This window comes from Fusarium subglutinans, assembly GCF_013396075.1.
Source record: "Fusarium subglutinans strain NRRL 66333 chromosome Unknown NRRL66333_c0000041, whole genome shotgun sequence".
Lineage (NCBI taxonomy): Eukaryota > Fungi > Ascomycota > Sordariomycetes > Hypocreales > Nectriaceae > Fusarium > Fusarium subglutinans.
Genome location: NW_023502104.1, coordinates 213,340 through 230,123, shown reverse-complemented (window position 1 = coordinate 230,123; position 16,784 = coordinate 213,340). Strand labels below are relative to the sequence as shown.

The 16,784-nt window shown below is 49.7% G+C and overlaps 6 protein-coding genes across 6 annotated transcripts; 2 read left to right on the top strand and 4 right to left on the bottom strand.

Annotated features, from left to right (window-relative positions):
* Positions 1-328: 328 nt before the first annotated feature.
* Positions 329-1,150, top strand: FSUBG_4551 (uncharacterized protein; the record flags this gene model as incomplete). The annotated part of the gene is made up of 1 exon (XM_036682553.1): positions 329-1,150. The coding sequence occupies one exon, from the start codon at positions 329-331 to the stop codon at positions 1,148-1,150; it is 822 nt and encodes a 273-aa protein (XP_036539966.1).
* A 374-nt stretch (positions 1,151-1,524) lies between these two features.
* On the bottom strand, positions 1,525-3,016 carry FSUBG_4550 (n-acetyl-gamma-glutamyl-phosphate reductase; the record flags this gene model as incomplete). The annotated part of the gene is made up of 7 exons (XM_036682552.1): positions 1,525-1,577; positions 1,627-1,676; positions 1,724-1,804; positions 1,854-1,988; positions 2,038-2,101; positions 2,163-2,219; positions 2,305-3,016. 7 exons carry the CDS (start codon positions 3,014-3,016, stop codon positions 1,525-1,527), a joined length of 1,152 nt encoding a protein of 383 aa, XP_036539965.1.
* A 2,159-nt stretch (positions 3,017-5,175) lies between these two features.
* FSUBG_4549 (uncharacterized protein) lies at positions 5,176-8,766 on the top strand (the record flags this gene model as incomplete). Its single annotated transcript, XM_036682550.1, has 1 exon — positions 5,176-8,766. One exon carries the CDS (start codon positions 5,176-5,178, stop codon positions 8,764-8,766), a length of 3,591 nt encoding a protein of 1,196 aa, XP_036539964.1.
* Positions 8,767-9,216: 450 nt separating this feature from the next.
* On the bottom strand, positions 9,217-10,594 carry FSUBG_4548 (chromo domain protein; the record flags this gene model as incomplete). The annotated part of the gene is made up of 2 exons (XM_036682549.1): positions 9,217-10,284; positions 10,427-10,594. The coding sequence occupies 2 exons, from the start codon at positions 10,592-10,594 to the stop codon at positions 9,217-9,219; spliced, it is 1,236 nt and encodes a 411-aa protein (XP_036539963.1).
* Positions 10,595-12,967: 2,373 nt separating this feature from the next.
* On the bottom strand, positions 12,968-13,639 carry FSUBG_4547 (carbonic anhydrase; the record flags this gene model as incomplete). Its single annotated transcript, XM_036682548.1, has 1 exon — positions 12,968-13,639. One exon carries the CDS (start codon positions 13,637-13,639, stop codon positions 12,968-12,970), a length of 672 nt encoding a protein of 223 aa, XP_036539962.1.
* A 1,169-nt stretch (positions 13,640-14,808) lies between these two features.
* FSUBG_4546 (uncharacterized protein) lies at positions 14,809-16,203 on the bottom strand (the record flags this gene model as incomplete). Its single annotated transcript, XM_036682547.1, has 4 exons — positions 14,809-15,795; positions 15,842-15,952; positions 16,011-16,121; positions 16,174-16,203. The coding sequence occupies 4 exons, from the start codon at positions 16,201-16,203 to the stop codon at positions 14,809-14,811; spliced, it is 1,239 nt and encodes a 412-aa protein (XP_036539961.1).
* Positions 16,204-16,784: the final 581 nt, after the last annotated feature.

Genomic DNA, 16,784 nt, shown 5'->3' with positions numbered 1-16,784 from the left:
CTTGGTATGTAAACTATTCACATTCCTGAGTGCTTAGGCATTTGATAGCCCAGATCACCTGTGGCTAGACTCTTGCGGCCAAGACGAAAGAAGGTACCGTGTTTTATCGGGCAAGCCTCATGCCAGGTCCCGGCCCTGATCAGCGTTCCTGCATTGGTGATTAACTTTTCCCAGAGGATGATCAATTCGTTGCCAAGATCTCACTACATCGTGCCTTTGACTGACATATAAGTACTGGTTGCTATCTTGCAAGGATATGTATTGACCACTCCAACTCAAACACACTCGCTCTATTCCCTATTCTCGATATCATCTCTAAAACTTCAAAATGAAGCCTGTTTTCGCTTTGACAGTCTGCCTCAGCGGTATTATGGGCGCTGAAGCCTGGGTCTTACCTCCTGGTGGTGCACCCAAGGCTGGCTATGCTCTTCTTCCAGCGGATAAGACTGGTGACAAGAACGCCGCCGACACCAAGATCAAGTTTTCGCCCGCTGGTTCTTCTTCTTCCGGTACAAAGTCAAACGCTGTCGTCGCTGGCTTCATCAACCCCAAGACCGGTGGTACATCGCGCCGTGGTCTTGACAGGCGCGACGACGGCGATGATGGAGATTCAGAAGACGGCGCTGATGATGGTGTTGAAGGTGATCCCGAAGTCACCACCTTCAATCGCCCTGCCTTTAGGATCGGTACTCTCAAGAAGGGAGAAACCTCTGGCAGCGATGATGACACTGATGAGGATGAGACCAAGTACTTCAAGACCAACAACAAGAAGCAAAACGGCAAGAACAAGGACGACGACAAGAATAAAACCAAGACCAAGAAAGAAGACAGCACCAAGACAAAGACAAGCGACGATGCGAAAAAGACTAGCAAGTCGAAACACTCAGGAGATGATGATAAGAAGACCACCAAGACCAAGAAGGAGGACAGCACTAAAACAAAGTCTACTGATGATGTGAAAAAGACTAGCAAGTCGAAGCATTCCGGGGATGATGACAACAAGAAAACTACCAAGACTACGAAGGCGGGTTCTACCAAGACGAAGAGTAGTGATGATGCGACCAAGACGCCCAAGGTGAAGGATGATAAGAAGAAGGGCTCCAAGGATGACAAGAAGGTTGACGACAAGAAGAAGTCTAAGAGCACATAACCCACTCTCACTATACATCACCATATTTCTCTTAGAACCATGTATCTTATCTAGACTTTCATTTTATCGGGAACCACCCCACACATGCGGAGTTCAGGAAAGGTAGCTGTCAATCATCATTTAGCCTCTATCTAGAATTGTATTTGTATCATAACAAAAAAAATGTCTTCTTCCCCAGACGTGACATGTTCTAAATATGCTTGCTTTCCTCATCTCCGCAACTGGTATAGCATGCGATGGTCTTAGTTCGGGTACAGATATGTAATGCTTTGCTTGGACCGCTTCAGGATTGGCGCGTCCCTTGCTCTGTGAAGTGTTGAACTTGTTCTCTATGGTGGATATCGGAGCGATAAATGCGCCGTGGTGTTAGTGGCTTAGATGGGGATTCCCTGGTATTCGTCGTATCCGAGTGCGAGGTTCATGTTCTCTGCGAGGTTTGTTAGAAAGGTGGTGCTGGAGTTTGGTGAAGGACTTACGGAGGCATTGTGTGGCGGCACCCTTGTGGAGGTTATCGATGGTGGCGCATCTTTAACAAGTTAGTAGACGCATCGGATCTGGGATGGAGAGGCTTACACAACGACACGCTTGCCGGTGCTGTCAACAGCAAAGCCACCAATCTCAACGTGATGCTTGTCCTGGATGGCCTTGACAACACTTTACGACGTTAGTTTATGGGATGACCACAGAGCTTAGGAGGACGTACGGAGCTTCGCCGACAACCTTGACGAGCTTCTCGCCGGCGTATCGGTCCTGGTAGATCTGGCGTATATCACGAGATGACATCTCCTTGTTCAGGGGGATGTTGACAGTCAGGTGAATACCGCGGAACCAGGACGCGCTGGATTTGTCAGTCTTCAGTGACATTGTGGGCAATGTAGGAGGCATACACATGGGGCATGAAGGCAGCGGGGCTACCCAGGTGGTGGCTAATCTCTCGCTCGTGGATGTGACCTGTGAGTGAGTCTTTACGAGTTAGCTTCCTCTCTTCTCATATCCTTCTTTTTGCACTTACAGGGCAATAAGTTGTCCTTGAGGTTGTTGGTGTCGTTCTTGGGAGAAGGCTTGGTACCTGTTCCATCGTCAGCTTTCCGAGTCCCGATTATTCTGCATTCTGCTGCGCGCAAGACATGGCGTCCGCATGAGTTCTGACATACCAGCTCCGCTGTAACCACTGACACCGAAAATGCTAGGGATACCACCGAGGTGCTCAACGATAGGAGCCAAAGCGAGCTGAGAGCCAGTGGCATAGCAGCCAGGGTTGGAGATTCTTGTCGCTGTGGCAAGCTGGCTTCTGGGCTGAAGCTCGCAAAGACCGTACTTCCATGTCTTTTGGTCCTCGTCGAAACGGTAATCGGCAGAGAGATCGACAATCAAGCTCTTGCTGTCGCCGAGAGCCTCAACGAAGGGCTGGCAGACAGCATTGGGAAGCGCCAGAATCCAGGCATCGACCTTGCCCTCCTTATCCAGCTGGGCAACCTCCTCAGGAGACAGGCTCTCGTAGATAATTTTGCGCTTGCTGTAGCCCTTCAGCTCCTGGCCCTGAAGTTCACGAGAAGAAACATGTCGGAGATCCATCATGGGGTGCTCGTTGAGAAGATCGATAAGAGCCTGACCAGTGTAGCCACGAGCTCCAATGAGGCCAATTCTCGAGGGAGAATCGTTGGAGGCATTCTTCATACCCAGAGGAGGGTTAGGGTTGGTCTGGACAGCGTAGGACAGACGGCCGGTGGAAGAGAGGCATCGAGCCTGTGCGACAGTGAAGCTTCGGCCGAAGGAGATCTTGGGCATGGGCGCAACGAGGGCGGCGGCTCGGGGAGCAACGCGGCGGGCGCTGGTGCGCAGGGCGGAAGAGGTACCGGACAGCATGATTCCGATGGGGAGCAAGCCCAATTGACCACTGTAGGGAGTAGTTGAGGTGGTTGAGAGGGCGTGATGAAGGGATTGGATTGTTGGTGGGCGGGCTCAAGATGCGACGAAATAATCCTTGATCGAATTGACGTTGGTGTGGGGTTTGCCGTTTTGTGTGGCTATTCGCGGCCGAAGTCGGTCGCTGGGGAAGTTGCTGACTCATCAGGCTTGGGACTTGATCGACACTCGCCTACAACAAGGAGACGGTGACTTGGCAAAAGGGAGAAGTCGATGTGGTCGATTTTGCAGGAGCATTTTAATGGATTTGGCTACCTGTTGGAAATAATGAGGAGTTGCCTTTGAACCTACACGTCAACTCACCGTTGCCGTTGAATGCTGTACCAGCGTCTTCCACAATCAACAAAAGTCAAATGATGGCTTCAACGGTGCCCACGAGGTAGAATTGACAACTGGCGGTTTTCCTCTGATGAAGGGAGGAGTTTGAGACTTGGAGCCATCTCAATATCGTGTGTTGAGCCGAGAAGAGAACTATGGAAGTGACGAAAGGGCATGGTCTAAGGTAGTCAAGTTCAGTGTAGTTACATGGTGAATGGAGAAAGGAAAGCTTTCTGGTGGTAAATGCTCTATTGCAAATGCTTAAGTTTGGGCGCTTGCTGTGTAACATGCATGAGTAAAGGAGGCTCATTGTTGTCCTGGATGGCGTAATGACTGCCCCCAATTATGTACTCAACTTGGAAACAAGTCAACAACAAACGCGAGGTGACGACACAAACAGCACTCGTCGGATGAAGAGCCATTGTATCAACTCCTGACTAAAAAGGCACAACCTTGAACAAATAAGATGATGATCTCTACCTCTAGATCTGCATCTAACACCATGCCATTCTGGCCGACGATGTATCAATGCATCCACCCACGCATTCCAGGCAAGCACAGCTCAGATAATGCGTACTTCAACAATGCTGCCATCTTTGCCCTCTCGTCGCGATCAAAAGATCACGGATTTAATCTCGCTGCCGGATGATCGCCTGGTTGTCGATTGAACAGATGACAAGGAGACCTCTTGGATACTGGGTACATAATAACCCCTCGAAACGAACTGGGACTCAAGTTGGTCTTTCTTGGGTCGCCATTTGGCCGCCCAGGCATATACTCATCCAATCCGATCAAGAGCGCCAAATTGTCCGGCAGTTTCGAGAACCTTCAGCGCTCGTGTCACGGTTGGGGGAACTAGACTCTATCCCGGCTCTCGTTTTGTGTCTGGCGTGCAACCAGCAACGGGCAGTCACTCCTACTTGTTCACCAGGCTATTTTCATAGTATCGTGTGTCTCTCGAGACTAGCCCGGCACTCCATCACTCACAAAGCCCGTGAGGTCACAAAGTAGTTACTTGTTGTAGAGTGCGATGCGATGTTATAGAGCAGAAGCTCTGCTCTGTGTTTGCTCACGCCCCTCGAGATTGAAACGCAAGGGGGGCTGTCACGAAATCATCAGGCCATACTGCTACCTCAATGTATGGACGCAACTGGGATTTCGCAGGGCAGTCTAGACGCTTCTACGTCTACCTAACGAGATGTCACCTGCAATATGCCATCGATCTCCAATGAACCCTCAGATGCCAGTACATTGACTTCACGTCGTTGAAAGAGACACTCATAGTGATTCAAGACCCTGTGGCACCATCTCAAGAACGGACAACCGTCTTGTGCCTTTCAATCCATATGCCATCGACCTCGACGTTACCTAAGCATGCGAAAAGCCTCGCCAGTTGGCATTGAGCGTCTTGCCTCGATCGTGAAGAATCCAATAGCAGCCTCCTATACTGGGAGCCTGCGGCAAGGCCTTATCTCGGTGACAAACACCAGTCTTGGTGCAACGTCCAATGGTGTGGCAGTGAATTTGGTGTATCCGTCTGGCAGTCGGGCTTCCAGTAGTCATGTTGCACGCAACGGGCGTCCAGGTGCCTTGCCCTTTGGGCAGACTCATCTGAGGGGAGATTGTTGGCGGACCGGTCCGCCAGATAATTTGACCTCGTCGAGGTATTTATGCTGCCAAGGGAACGATGCGAGGTTCTCCTCAAGCTTTCAAGCACTCCTATACTCTTCTGGTGCCAACAACTAACTCACCCAAGCATTCTTTCATCTTCACTCGGCGAGATGGCTGAGATTGTCAGACCTGCACTTGGCCAACACGTTTCCATCGGTACCCTTTACGATGCGAGAGTTGATCAATTCCTTCCGTCTTCTATTTTGCCGCCAAATCCGCCGCAAGGAGTCGTCTTGCGAAGCCTACCCTCTCGTCAGCACCAGAGTGGAATACATCAAGGTTCCAGTCATGCGAGTCGGTTCAACGCAATGCGTATCGATGGCAACCTTGCAGCAAGCATTCTATCTGGTTTAATCGACCTCAAAGGATCTGCCAACTTTCTGAAAGACAGTACATTAGATGGTGATATTCTCTATGGTGTTAACCGGAGTTTCTTCAACACCTATGAAGATGTTCTTAATCTCCACCAGGGTGTGTTGAGAAGCGGAATGGGCTCTGGAATCTTCCTCCCAGCTGAGAGTCGCAGTACCCATGTGGTCACGGGTGTCCGATGGGGGTTGCAAAGCATCATGACAATGAAGCATCGCGTAGACGACCCCGGTCAACGAGTGGCCCTAGAGGCTGCGTTTCAGAAAGACTTAAAGGAACTGGACGATATTGCCAAGTCCATTTATTCTGTAGACTGCAGCGACAATTCGCTAAGTCATCGACTTGAACTTGACTATGAGTTCATGCTCTATACTGATATCCAACGCGATTATGGCATTCACGAAGAGACGCTTCCTCTGATGTGCAGATTTTTGCAAACAGGTCCGCAGCAGATCACGCACACTCTTGACGGCGCAGGGTACCCGATAGAGTATACTTTACTTCCCATACACATGCTCCGCCATCTCATGCCTGGCGGGGAGTTTGTTCCCAGCCCTCACCATCCCATGAGAGCCATCACCAATGTTGATCCTTTATTTGTTCTTTTTGATGATTTGAATGCTTGTAAGGAGGAAGTCGAGGATTACAGACACTCGCTGGTGGGTCGGGAACAATATCTTGCAAGGGGCCATATCGAGGAAGTTGACACAGCAATTACTCGGCTTGAAGCATTCCGGGAAGATTTCCAGATGACTCTGCAAAGGATTGTACTAGGTATCAGAGATGGTACAGTGGATGAAAGTCGTCTCCCGCAGCTATACAATGTTCACGAATCATCTCCTCGAAAGATCTCTTTGATCGCTGGTCAGCAAAGCGACAAGCTCAGATTCATCGAGCAATGTCTCAACAGTGGAGCGACATATATCGGTTTCAATGGCGCTTGCATCCACGAACGCACTCTGTCTCACGATCCTCCTCCGTATCGTTTTCTGTTCAATAATGCTGTGCTCAAGAGTTCGAGTTCGTGGAATGATCAGTGCGCAGCTCTGAGGGAGTTCCTTCACAACCCTCAGAACCAGAACCCGGTGTTTATAGTCGACTGCGATGCCCCCTCTGAGTACAGAAAGTTGGAAGCTCCGATCTTTGGTCCAATACGGACAATGTCGAAGCCGGTGATTGAAGTATCGGAGTATCGGGATAGGTCAGCAGAACGCAGGTCTCCTGCGAGACAAGCAGAGCACCGGCAACGGCCACAAAGGTGTATCGCTCGTTGTGATCCGGGAGAAATGGATTTCGATGCACCAAGACCGGCTGAGTGCCACTTGGTCAGAATCCCCTGTCCCGGAAGATCTTGTGACTCTCACTCGAGTTGCGAATGGGCCTGCGCCAATTGCAACGCTCCTCTTGAGTTTGCGACAGTGACTGATTGCATCTACTGCGACTGTGGTTCAGCCGATTACAACTCATGGGACTTCAAATGCACTAGCGATAGTCACGGGCGCGGCTTCGATCGATACCACTCGGATGAGCTTTATCGACTCTTGACAAGATCAAAACGGCCTGATTGTCGCAATATTCTGGTTCTGGGTCAGACTGGCGTTGGCAAGTCAACATTTATCAATTCTTTCGTCAATTTCTTGACGTTCGAGAGCTTCAATGAGGCAAAATCAGCCCAGAAACTAGAGTACAGGGTCCCGTGTTCCTTTTCAGTCAGTCACTGGAACTCATCGGACCCAGGTCAGGAACTTGAGAACCGGACGATTCGCGTTGGCTCTGGAGAGGATGAACACGACGGTACAACTGGCGATTCAGCTACACAAAAGACATCGGTTTACAGAGTCACTTACAATGGTACCAAATACCGCATAATCGATACTCCAGGTATCGGCGACACTCGAGGTCCTGAAATAGACAACAAGAACATCAAGGACATCATGAACACTCTGAAAAGATATGAAGAGCTTCACGGAATATTGATCCTAGTCAAGACCAACGAAGCACGCCTCACCCCCACAATTCATTTCTGCTTTGAGGAGCTATTGTCCCATCTTCATCGCAGCGCTGTTGCAAACGTCGTCTTTGGATTCACACATACCCTCATCTCCAACTATGCTCCAGGGGATGCGCTCGGACCGCTTCAAAGCTTCCTCAAGGGCAACACAACTGTTGATCTAACAGTAAGCCGCGCAAACTCGTACAGTTTTGATGCGAAAAGCTTTCATTATCTGGCTGCGCGCTTTCAAGGTATCAGGGGCCAAGACGAGAGAAGTTCCCGCGAAAGCTGGGATAGATCGAGAGCAGAAACTTTGAGGCTGCTTTCATACATAGACAACCTCAGACCACATGAGATCAGGCAAACGCTTACCATGGAAGGCGCACGCGAAGCACTTGGTCGTTTAATGATTCCCATGGTTGAGGTTTCCCAGGAGATCAGAAAGAATTTGAGCCTGCTGGAAGAAAAGATGGCAGAGTTGAATGACATGCGCCTTACGGGAGATGAACTTCGAAAGAAGCTTCATCTGGAAAGGATCAAGGTTGTTCCCACAAAGCTCGAAAAGCCTCGGACTGTCTGCAAGAACAAGCATTGCTGCGAGTTCAAGTCCAATTCTAACGGCGAAGTTGTCGCATTCTACAGGTCAATTTGCCACGAAGATTGCAGACTGCCAGGTGTTACTGAAGAGTGCGTGGGCCATCCAGAACTCATCAAATGCAAGGCTTTCAAGGAGACCAAAGACAAGAGTTGTACAAGTTGCAAGCATAGTTGGCAGGAGCATATGCATTTCTTCTATGAACTGACAGAAAGTAAGGTCAGAGTCAAGGATAAAGACGTTGAGCGACGCCTCAGGGATAACGCAAGCGATATGGCTCTACGACAAGAGGGTATAGATCGGGTTCAACAGCTTGAGAGGGAATACAGAAGTGAACAGAAACAGCTACGAAAGGCAACGGCACAATTTGTCGCGTATTTGAGAGAGCACTCTGCTAATGCCTTTAACGATGCGACCGAAAAGTATTACGACCGGCTCATCAAGATTGAGACAGGCAAGATCCAGTTTGGGAAGGACAACAGAATAAACGTCGATGCTAACAGGAGAAAGCTCAAGGGTTTAACTGATGACAGAGACAGGCACCTCGAGCTAGTCAAGACGATACAGAAAAACATGCATGACCAGACGGAAGCGCTTCTGACTCAAGATGAGGTCGAGCAACTCATCAGGGATCTATACAATCTGAAGCACTTTGGTAAGAGTTGGAGGAGTTTGAGAGATGATATTACGCATTACAAGGACCGTGGCAAGCCGTCGAGGTCGCGGAGGGTCGAGGAGCACTGAGACGCGTGGGGATGTGAGTGATAGATCGAGTCGAAGCGATGAGCGTGAAGAATCGGGACGGAATAGGGGATTCTTACGAGGGATTCATAGATTTCTGTCCGATATCTAGGTTCATTGGGGGTGGCATGGTAAGCTGACGACTGGTGGATGAGGGAGTAAGACTCAGGATTCTAGAAGAGGATGCTAAATAAACTTAGTAAGGAGTGCTGAATCTTGGGAAAATCAACTAAATATTTTCGTTGCTTATTATGAGGGTCAAGACTGGAAATTAGCTACTTCACGATCAAGAAAACAAGTGTAACAAGAAATGTGGTGTGCTTATTGTTTCCACTCCAATGATAATTACAGTCCAAACAATGTTCATTTCCATCATCACAAGCCTTTAAACATGCTTCCACAACCGTTTTAGCCAATACAACCGACCAGTTCCAATCGTATTTCAGTGTAGTTCTATCGCTTCGAGACCCTTGCACTACTTCTAGTCACGCCGCGAGCCGAAGTCTTTGCCGGGGCTTTGGTCTTCGCGGGCGCCTTGGTTTTTACAGGAGCCTTGGGCTTCGCTTTGCTTTTCGTCTGGCTCTTAGCCTTGGCCTGAATCTTGCCTTTGCCCTTGACTTGGTCAAAATAGGCGTCGACCAGCTTAGGGGCGACCCCATCAATGTAGTCTTGGTCTTCCCACGTGTTTTCGGGTGTGTCGTAGCCTAGCCATTCGACTTGGACCTGCGGCACACCATTGCGCACGCGGTGCTTTCTAATCGCGAAAACTTGGTACACCTCGTCGTCTTCGGGGTTCTTAGGTCGGCCCTCGGGCTGCGAGCGCCAGTACGCGAATAGGGCCTGTCGGTTGTCGGTATGAAGAAGTTCCTCAGAGACCCAGGAGCTCTCGCCGTCCTTCCACTGCACGAGAAGCTCGATCTCGTTCTCGTTCCCGTTCTTGACCCAGCGATGATCTGAAATCCTCACGAATTCGTATATCTTGTCATCTTCAACTTGCGCCGCTTCTTCTTCAGAATGCGCCTCTTCGGGCTGTTCCTCAGTCATCTTGTCTGTCCCATTTGTTTGCGGTGCCGTTGCCCGCGAGGCCCTGGAGGACCTTCTAGGACTCTTGGTCTCGCTGTTTTGAGCAACTCTCTTGGGGATTGGGGCCGGCGATTCAAGCTCGGCCGGTTCTCGCCCTCTAGGGGAGGATCGAACTGCGGGCGACGACGCGACACGGGAAACTCTCTTAGAGATTGAGGCTGGTGACGTGGCAAAGGCCGGCGACGATCCTCCAAGTTCAACCGATGCTCGCCCTCTAGGCGAAGATCGGATGGCGGGCGATGATGTCGCGACACGAGAAACAGGTCCGTTGGGCTTTGGTTGTTTGTGTATCGGCGACGAGCGCGTCGATGTGCTGATGCGCTTCTTGACACTCAGCGGCGGGGCCATGGCGATGGTCTCTCTTCGTCGACTAACGACAGAGATCTCGGCGGTGTTATCGTCGGTGGATGCAAGAGAAACGTTACTCAGACGCGAGCGCTGAAAGAAAGTCAAGTCAGTTCCATGGGTGTCCAACATACATAACACTTGGGGGACGGGAGGTGCCAGCTCATCAAGGCACCTGCGCAACGCAACGCAGCGCAGCGCAAAGCTGGTCGGGCACCTTCTAGATGAAACTCACGGGACTGCGACCTGCCGGCTCCGAGAACCTATCCGCAGCGCGTTTGGCAAGACGTTGCTCTCTAGGCGACAAACTCGGTCGCGAGGCGGTAAGTGGCATGCTGGAGGGTGGAGGTCTCTCTGCGGGCTGCTTGAGCGGTGATGACAGGAAGTTGAAAATCGCGTTCATGGTGACAAGGGAAACACGGCAAGATACAGGACACACAAACAAATTGTTAAAAAGAATGCGACTTGGACTGATTTATTCGAGCAAATAAAAAGAAAAAAGAAAGGCCTGGCAAACGGAGAGGAACGCGGTTTGAAGCCTTGTCTTACGTCGAGTTTGTATTGGTTAAGTTATGTCTGGATGAGATGGGCTGGGATGGGCTGTACGGGTTGTTTACTTTTTTTGTTTGCAGCTGGAGCCGTTGAAAGGTGCACTCACTGAGACGACACCGGCCCGCTCGGGGAGGTAAGAAAACTTCGGACCTCGATATCAAGTGACAGAAATACTCAGGCAAATTAGTGTAATCTTGGCTGATTTTGTACGGGCTTAGATTACTTTTGTTGGATTTATTTTGATACCCTATATTTACGTTTGATCTTTTCTTACGCCCCATGGTGCCCCAGCTTTTTTGCATGAGTACCTGTGGGCGGGGTGACCTAAATAGACTAGCGCCGAGATGTCTCCACCACGAAAAGTGTCTGCATGCAAGCGCAACATCATCACCAATTACTATGCGACACATCTATCAACCAATTGTCGGTGTCACCGGAACAAGACTGATTAAGAAAGGGCAGAAAATTCAGTAACCAACCTTTTGAGCATGTACATGTGTGAGCTCATATGAAACGAAAGAGGGGTATCGAACGTGACTCTTGCAAGGTTCGGTGAGACCCAAACTCAATGGCCTCGCATCATCCATCCATCATCCATCGACAGCCCAACAGCAAAAAGAAACACTTCGTTACATCTCAGAAGCCTCATCGGCAAAAGAAAGGGTCTGGCCGGGGATTGAACCCGGGACCTCTCGCAAGCTATGCTGTAGGGTTTTCCCTAAGCGAGAATCATACCACTAGACCACCAGACCGAGTCACTCACGTGATGCTTATTGCTGAAGGTAGGTGAGCAAGCAGGGCTCATGTATGGGCAGTGGAAGAAGCGAAGATGGGAAGGTGTTGTTTTGCACTTTGAAGTGAGAAAAGTAAGTGATACAGGTATGGATGAAGATTAAGCCAGAGTTTAGGCGTTAGCGGGTGATACTGGATGATGGATGGGGGAAGAGCAGAACGGTTCTGAGATGCTTGGCTGTAGGGTAATCGTAACTCTGTACTTGAGGACGCATGTTTGTTGCGTGCACAATTGAATGATAATACACAAGGCAGTTGAATAATTAAAGGATGGTTTCTGATTCTATTCCTGCCTGGGATTTAAAAATTGTCGATAGCTTTATTGCGCTGCCTTGACATAAGATAGAAGGAAGCTGTTCTTAACAACGTGAGTGAGGGTACTGAGCTGTGGCATGAACGAACACAGCAATTGAATGGCAAACCTATAGATTTATCAACCTATTTATTTCACAAGAAAGCGCCAAGGTGTTCGTTAGCAATAAAAACTTAATATTGAGCACCTGAGAAAGCACAATCAACGCGTGCATACGCCGTTCCAATGTTTGTCGGATGCGCTATCTATCAAGGTCACTAGATTGCGAGAGCACAACACACAACCTTGTGAGGCAAGCCAGACGAAAAAGTCTACATTGAAGCTGAATTGAACTACTATCAGATGAATTTCCATCATAATTCACTAATGATAATAAAACTAAGCATAGACTTGACACGTACGGCTAAGCTGCACATACATACACTAGACTCCCTCCACCAATACTTCATCCAGAGAGGCATTTCCCAAGCCATCACCCGCCATTCACATTAGCAACAAAAAGAGAAACAACCTTCCTTTTCCGGCCAACTTCCTCATACAGTACTATTCGCCAATCTCTAACCCGGCACTTGAGAAAAAAAACTGCCGTCTCAGGATCCGAGGCCTGCAAGCGATCCCTCCATCGTGGACCAGGCCATGTGGAAATCGTACGATGTGTGGAGATGCACCCTGAAAGGGTGGTCACGTGAGAGCGATCCCTCTGATGGTTTTCTGCGATTCCTACCCTCAATAAGAGCATTTAAAAAGTATTTAAAAATTGGTTTAATATTTCAGAAGTCCTAGAATTTGATAGGAGGTAATGATCTTCATATCTTGCGAGGATACGTCGTTGCTGTGTTGCTCCTCCGGCTCTCGACACCTTGAAGGCCCAGACCGTCATCGAGGTGCGGTTGAGCCAAGCCGTGGTCCCTGTTACGGTAACTTATAGGGCTGAAGAGAGCAATATCCCTGCATATCAGGCACTTACGGAACGCTACTGGTATGTTTAAAAGGTGGACGTTGCCCCTTGATTGAACCTCTTGTCATCAAAGAGTCTTGTCCTTGCATCATCAGTCACAGACACAGTACTTGAATCAGTAAGTTAAGTTAAATTTCTTCTATCAACGCCATGCTCTTCCATTATTTCTTGTCAACAAGGTTGTAAATCTTTTGGATGTCGGCCAACACAGCCTCAAAATCAATCTTAAGATCCTTGAGAAGTCCATCCTTGAAACCAAACACCCATCCGTGAACAATGGGATACTTGTTCTCGTGCCACGACTGCTGGACATCAGCAGACTTGATGACGTTGCGACACTGCTCGACGACATTCAGCTCGACCAAGCGGTCGTAGCGAGCGCCCTCCTCCTCGATCGCATCGAGCTCCTTTTCGTGAAGGCGGTACACGTCGCGGATGTTGCGAAGCCACGGGTTCAGCAGGCCGAGGTCCTGGGGGGTCATAGCCGCCTTGACACCTCCGCAGCCGTAGTGACCACAGACAATGATGTGCTTAACGCCGAGGTGCTTGACGGCGTAGTTGATGACGCCCATAGCGTTGAGGTCCGTGTTGCACACGAGGTTGGCGATGTTGCGGTGGATAAATGCCTCGCCGGGCTCAAGGCCGCAGATCTGCTCGGCGGGGATGCGAGAGTCGGCGCATCCGATCCAGAGGTACTCGGGTGCCTGGCCGGCGGCGAGGTTCTTGAAGAAGTCGGGGTTGACCTTGGCCTTGTTCTCGGCCCAGGCGCGGTTGTTGTGGAAGAGCCGGTCGTGGCTCTGCTGGAGATACTTTGTGATGTCCTTTTCGGCCATTGTGCGCCACTCGGGTTTTGGAGCGGGTTTTGGGTCTTGTGTGGATGAGGATGAAGATGAGAAACGGGGTTGGAAGCTGGTGAGTATGGAGCGGGATGCAAGACGTTGAGATGATGAGGATAAAGATGTGAAGGAGGAAGAGGAGGAGCGGAGAGAAAAGGAAGGGAGCCGCGAGGAAAACATTAGAGGAGGCATCCACAGCGCGGTTGCAGCTGCAGTGTGAATATGGTGTGATAATGGAATGGATGGGATGTGACAGCGACGGTTCAACGGACAAGGATAAAAACGGGCAAGACTGCAGCAAACCACCTGCAGTAGATCCAATCCAATCCGAATCCTTGGCTTGGTTACACGTTGGGGGGCGCACTTGGTGCGTGCTACTGTCACTGTAAAAAAAAAGGAGCCTAAAATACGGTATTAGAAGCTTCGCTGGAAATTCGGACGGAGAGATGCCGAAGGATAAGAAATTTTGGGGATGACGACGTAATTTGTTGAGTAGCCTTATTTTCTTTCGTTTCTTTTTTCCTTGGTCTCCGCCGAGGAAGAGTCCATCACTTTAAGCTCAAATTGGTTGGGTTGGGTTGGGCGATTGGCGATAAGTTTTGATAACAGCCGAGATCAAGATTTCGGTCGCCGGGCCGTGCGTAGCCGTGGACCGGCAGTTGACGAGACTTTTCCGAGCATGTCCGTGAGTCATTTGGGAGCTATTCTATTGTGTTCTACTCTATAATTTGGTTTGGTTTGGTTGTGCCTGGGTTAGTAGGTTGTGATGGTTGTGACTCAATGTGAAGGATTAAAACCCGGAAGCCGGGGATTGTCAGCTCTGCCGACCCCATGTAACAAAACTCAATTTGTATTGGTCACTTGGAAACGAAACAAAACGTCATATCGCCGAATTGCCGGATCCCGGAGATGTTCATCTCACAACCCCACGTTTTGATCCTCAACACCAGATAATCGCTTTTGCGATGCAGATGAACTGGTGTTTATGCGTCCTAAATATAAATGCTTTTGCGAAACATGATACTGTACAGTCCTGGCTGCAATGTAAAAGAAGCGCTGACCTGAGACAGTATGACCAACACCGACCAAACAAATGCATCTGCCGAAACATGTCTGGGATTGAGATGCGAAGCAATCTCCAACGAAACCCAATGTTAAAACTACATCTAGCCTCCCCTCGCATCCAACTTCTTCTCCCAATCATCACCCTCAAACCGCAATAGAAATGCTCTTTGATCCTCCAAATGTCTCTCCTTCATCGTCACAAACTCTTTACGTATATACGCCGTCTTCAACCCCTCCTCAATCACCCTTCCCTCTTCTAAAACAACCCCTACTACCCTCTCAAGGTAGGAGAAATCCTGGTTCGCAGAATCTAGCGATTCATTGGCTTTGCGCTTCCTGTTCCGCACCTCCATGAGGTTGATCTTTTCAGGTTTCCACCTGTCTTCGCCCGGGGTCTTGTATCTTTCGGTATTGATGGCGAAGTTGAGGTCTAGGGGGAACTCCGAGAGCCATTTACTCACCCTGCGCTCATCATCGTTGAGCTTGATTTCAAGTTCCGTGCACGCCTTCTCGCATTCCTCGTGTATCTTGGCTAGTGACGCTCGCTTGTCCTGACATGTCTCTAGCTCTTTCTTCTTCTTCTCGACGACCTCGTTATGCTCGCTGCGCTCCTTGCGGCGCTCATCGACCTCTTGCTCAACATCCGTCACCGACGGAAGACCCAAGTTCAAGATGGAAGAGGTAGCCGTTTCCAACTTCTCCTTGATGTTAAATGCGATAGGATCAACCGGATCGAGGCGTCTGCGCTTCCTTCCTGTGGAAGGCGTATGGGCACCAAAGACGTCCAGTTCGTCACAGGACGGAAGTTCCCAACCATCCCGAGTCGCATTTCTAGGGGTTCTCGCAGGAGTTCTCAGACCGTCGGCCCCATTGCCCGTAGAACATACAGAGGATCCCCTCCTTGCAGGTGTTCCTCCTGAGGTAGGGTACCGAGGCCGAATTGCTTGTAAAGCACCTTTGATCGTCGTCACAGGATCACCGCCCCAGAACTTGTCCTTCGACTGAAAGGAGCGGTGGGTGCCGAAGTCTAAGGCCCCCATAAGGGGATATATGCCCGTTGCGTTCTTATGTGATGCCGTTGGGCCCTCCTAGACCGTGTTAGATCTAAGCCGTCATTTGCTTGACAAGACTTACTTCATGAGTATAGTTGACCTCCGCGTCCTTTCCATATTGCCGACGAGCGTCGGAAAGGAGCTTATCAAACACCTGAGAACGCCTCTGCTGTGTAGGATCTGGGTAATAATGCTTAACATTGATAGTATACCTTCCGCTGTCCACAATGGTCTGAACATGTATCACAGACCAATTCTGGGTTATGGGGCGGAACAGAGGAGCCACAAAGTTCGACCTTGTCAGGTTGAAGAGCTTCCCATCGATATCGCATGACCGCAGTATGCTTATCCGGAGTGACGACCTGTCGACGAGTAGCTCCAGTAGGTAATCAAAGCTCTCTTGCGTTAGCTCACACTGCTCCCCAATTTGACGTAGGCATTCATGCGTCCGCTGGTCCTTCTCCGCAGACTCAGAAGTCCTCAGACTCCCAGAGGGTGGCCTCTCAAGACCGTTGCGTGTCCTCATCCGCGATATCATTGCGGAGGATTGGGTATGGGAACTGTCTAGATTAACAAGGGGCGTATAAACGGTGATGGGCAAAGAATGCATTGAAGAAGTATATTCAGATAACTTGTTGCGTTTCCCATGAGGAAAGGTGCTACGTTTGAGTAGGTCTAAGCTGAGCATATAAAGACATGGTTATCCTGAAAGAATTCACAAATACTAAAGACCTCGTCAGTCTCCGAAGGGTAACAGCAAACATCAGCACCTAGCCGTGAAAAGAGGGCTGTTTTGATCATGGAGTGATAGATGGAGAGAGAGCTAAGGCAGACTGCCGTGGCCACATGGCCAAGCTCTAAGATTTCTGTTGTATTCTATCTGTGATTGGTTGGTAAACGTGAATGTCCGTGGTGAATGTTGACTTCAATACATGCTTCCTACCTAGGGTGGTGGAGCGAGCGTTCTGCAATGCACTAATGCAACAATGATGCTTCTGACAGCGGAGTTGAAGTGAGAAATTCGC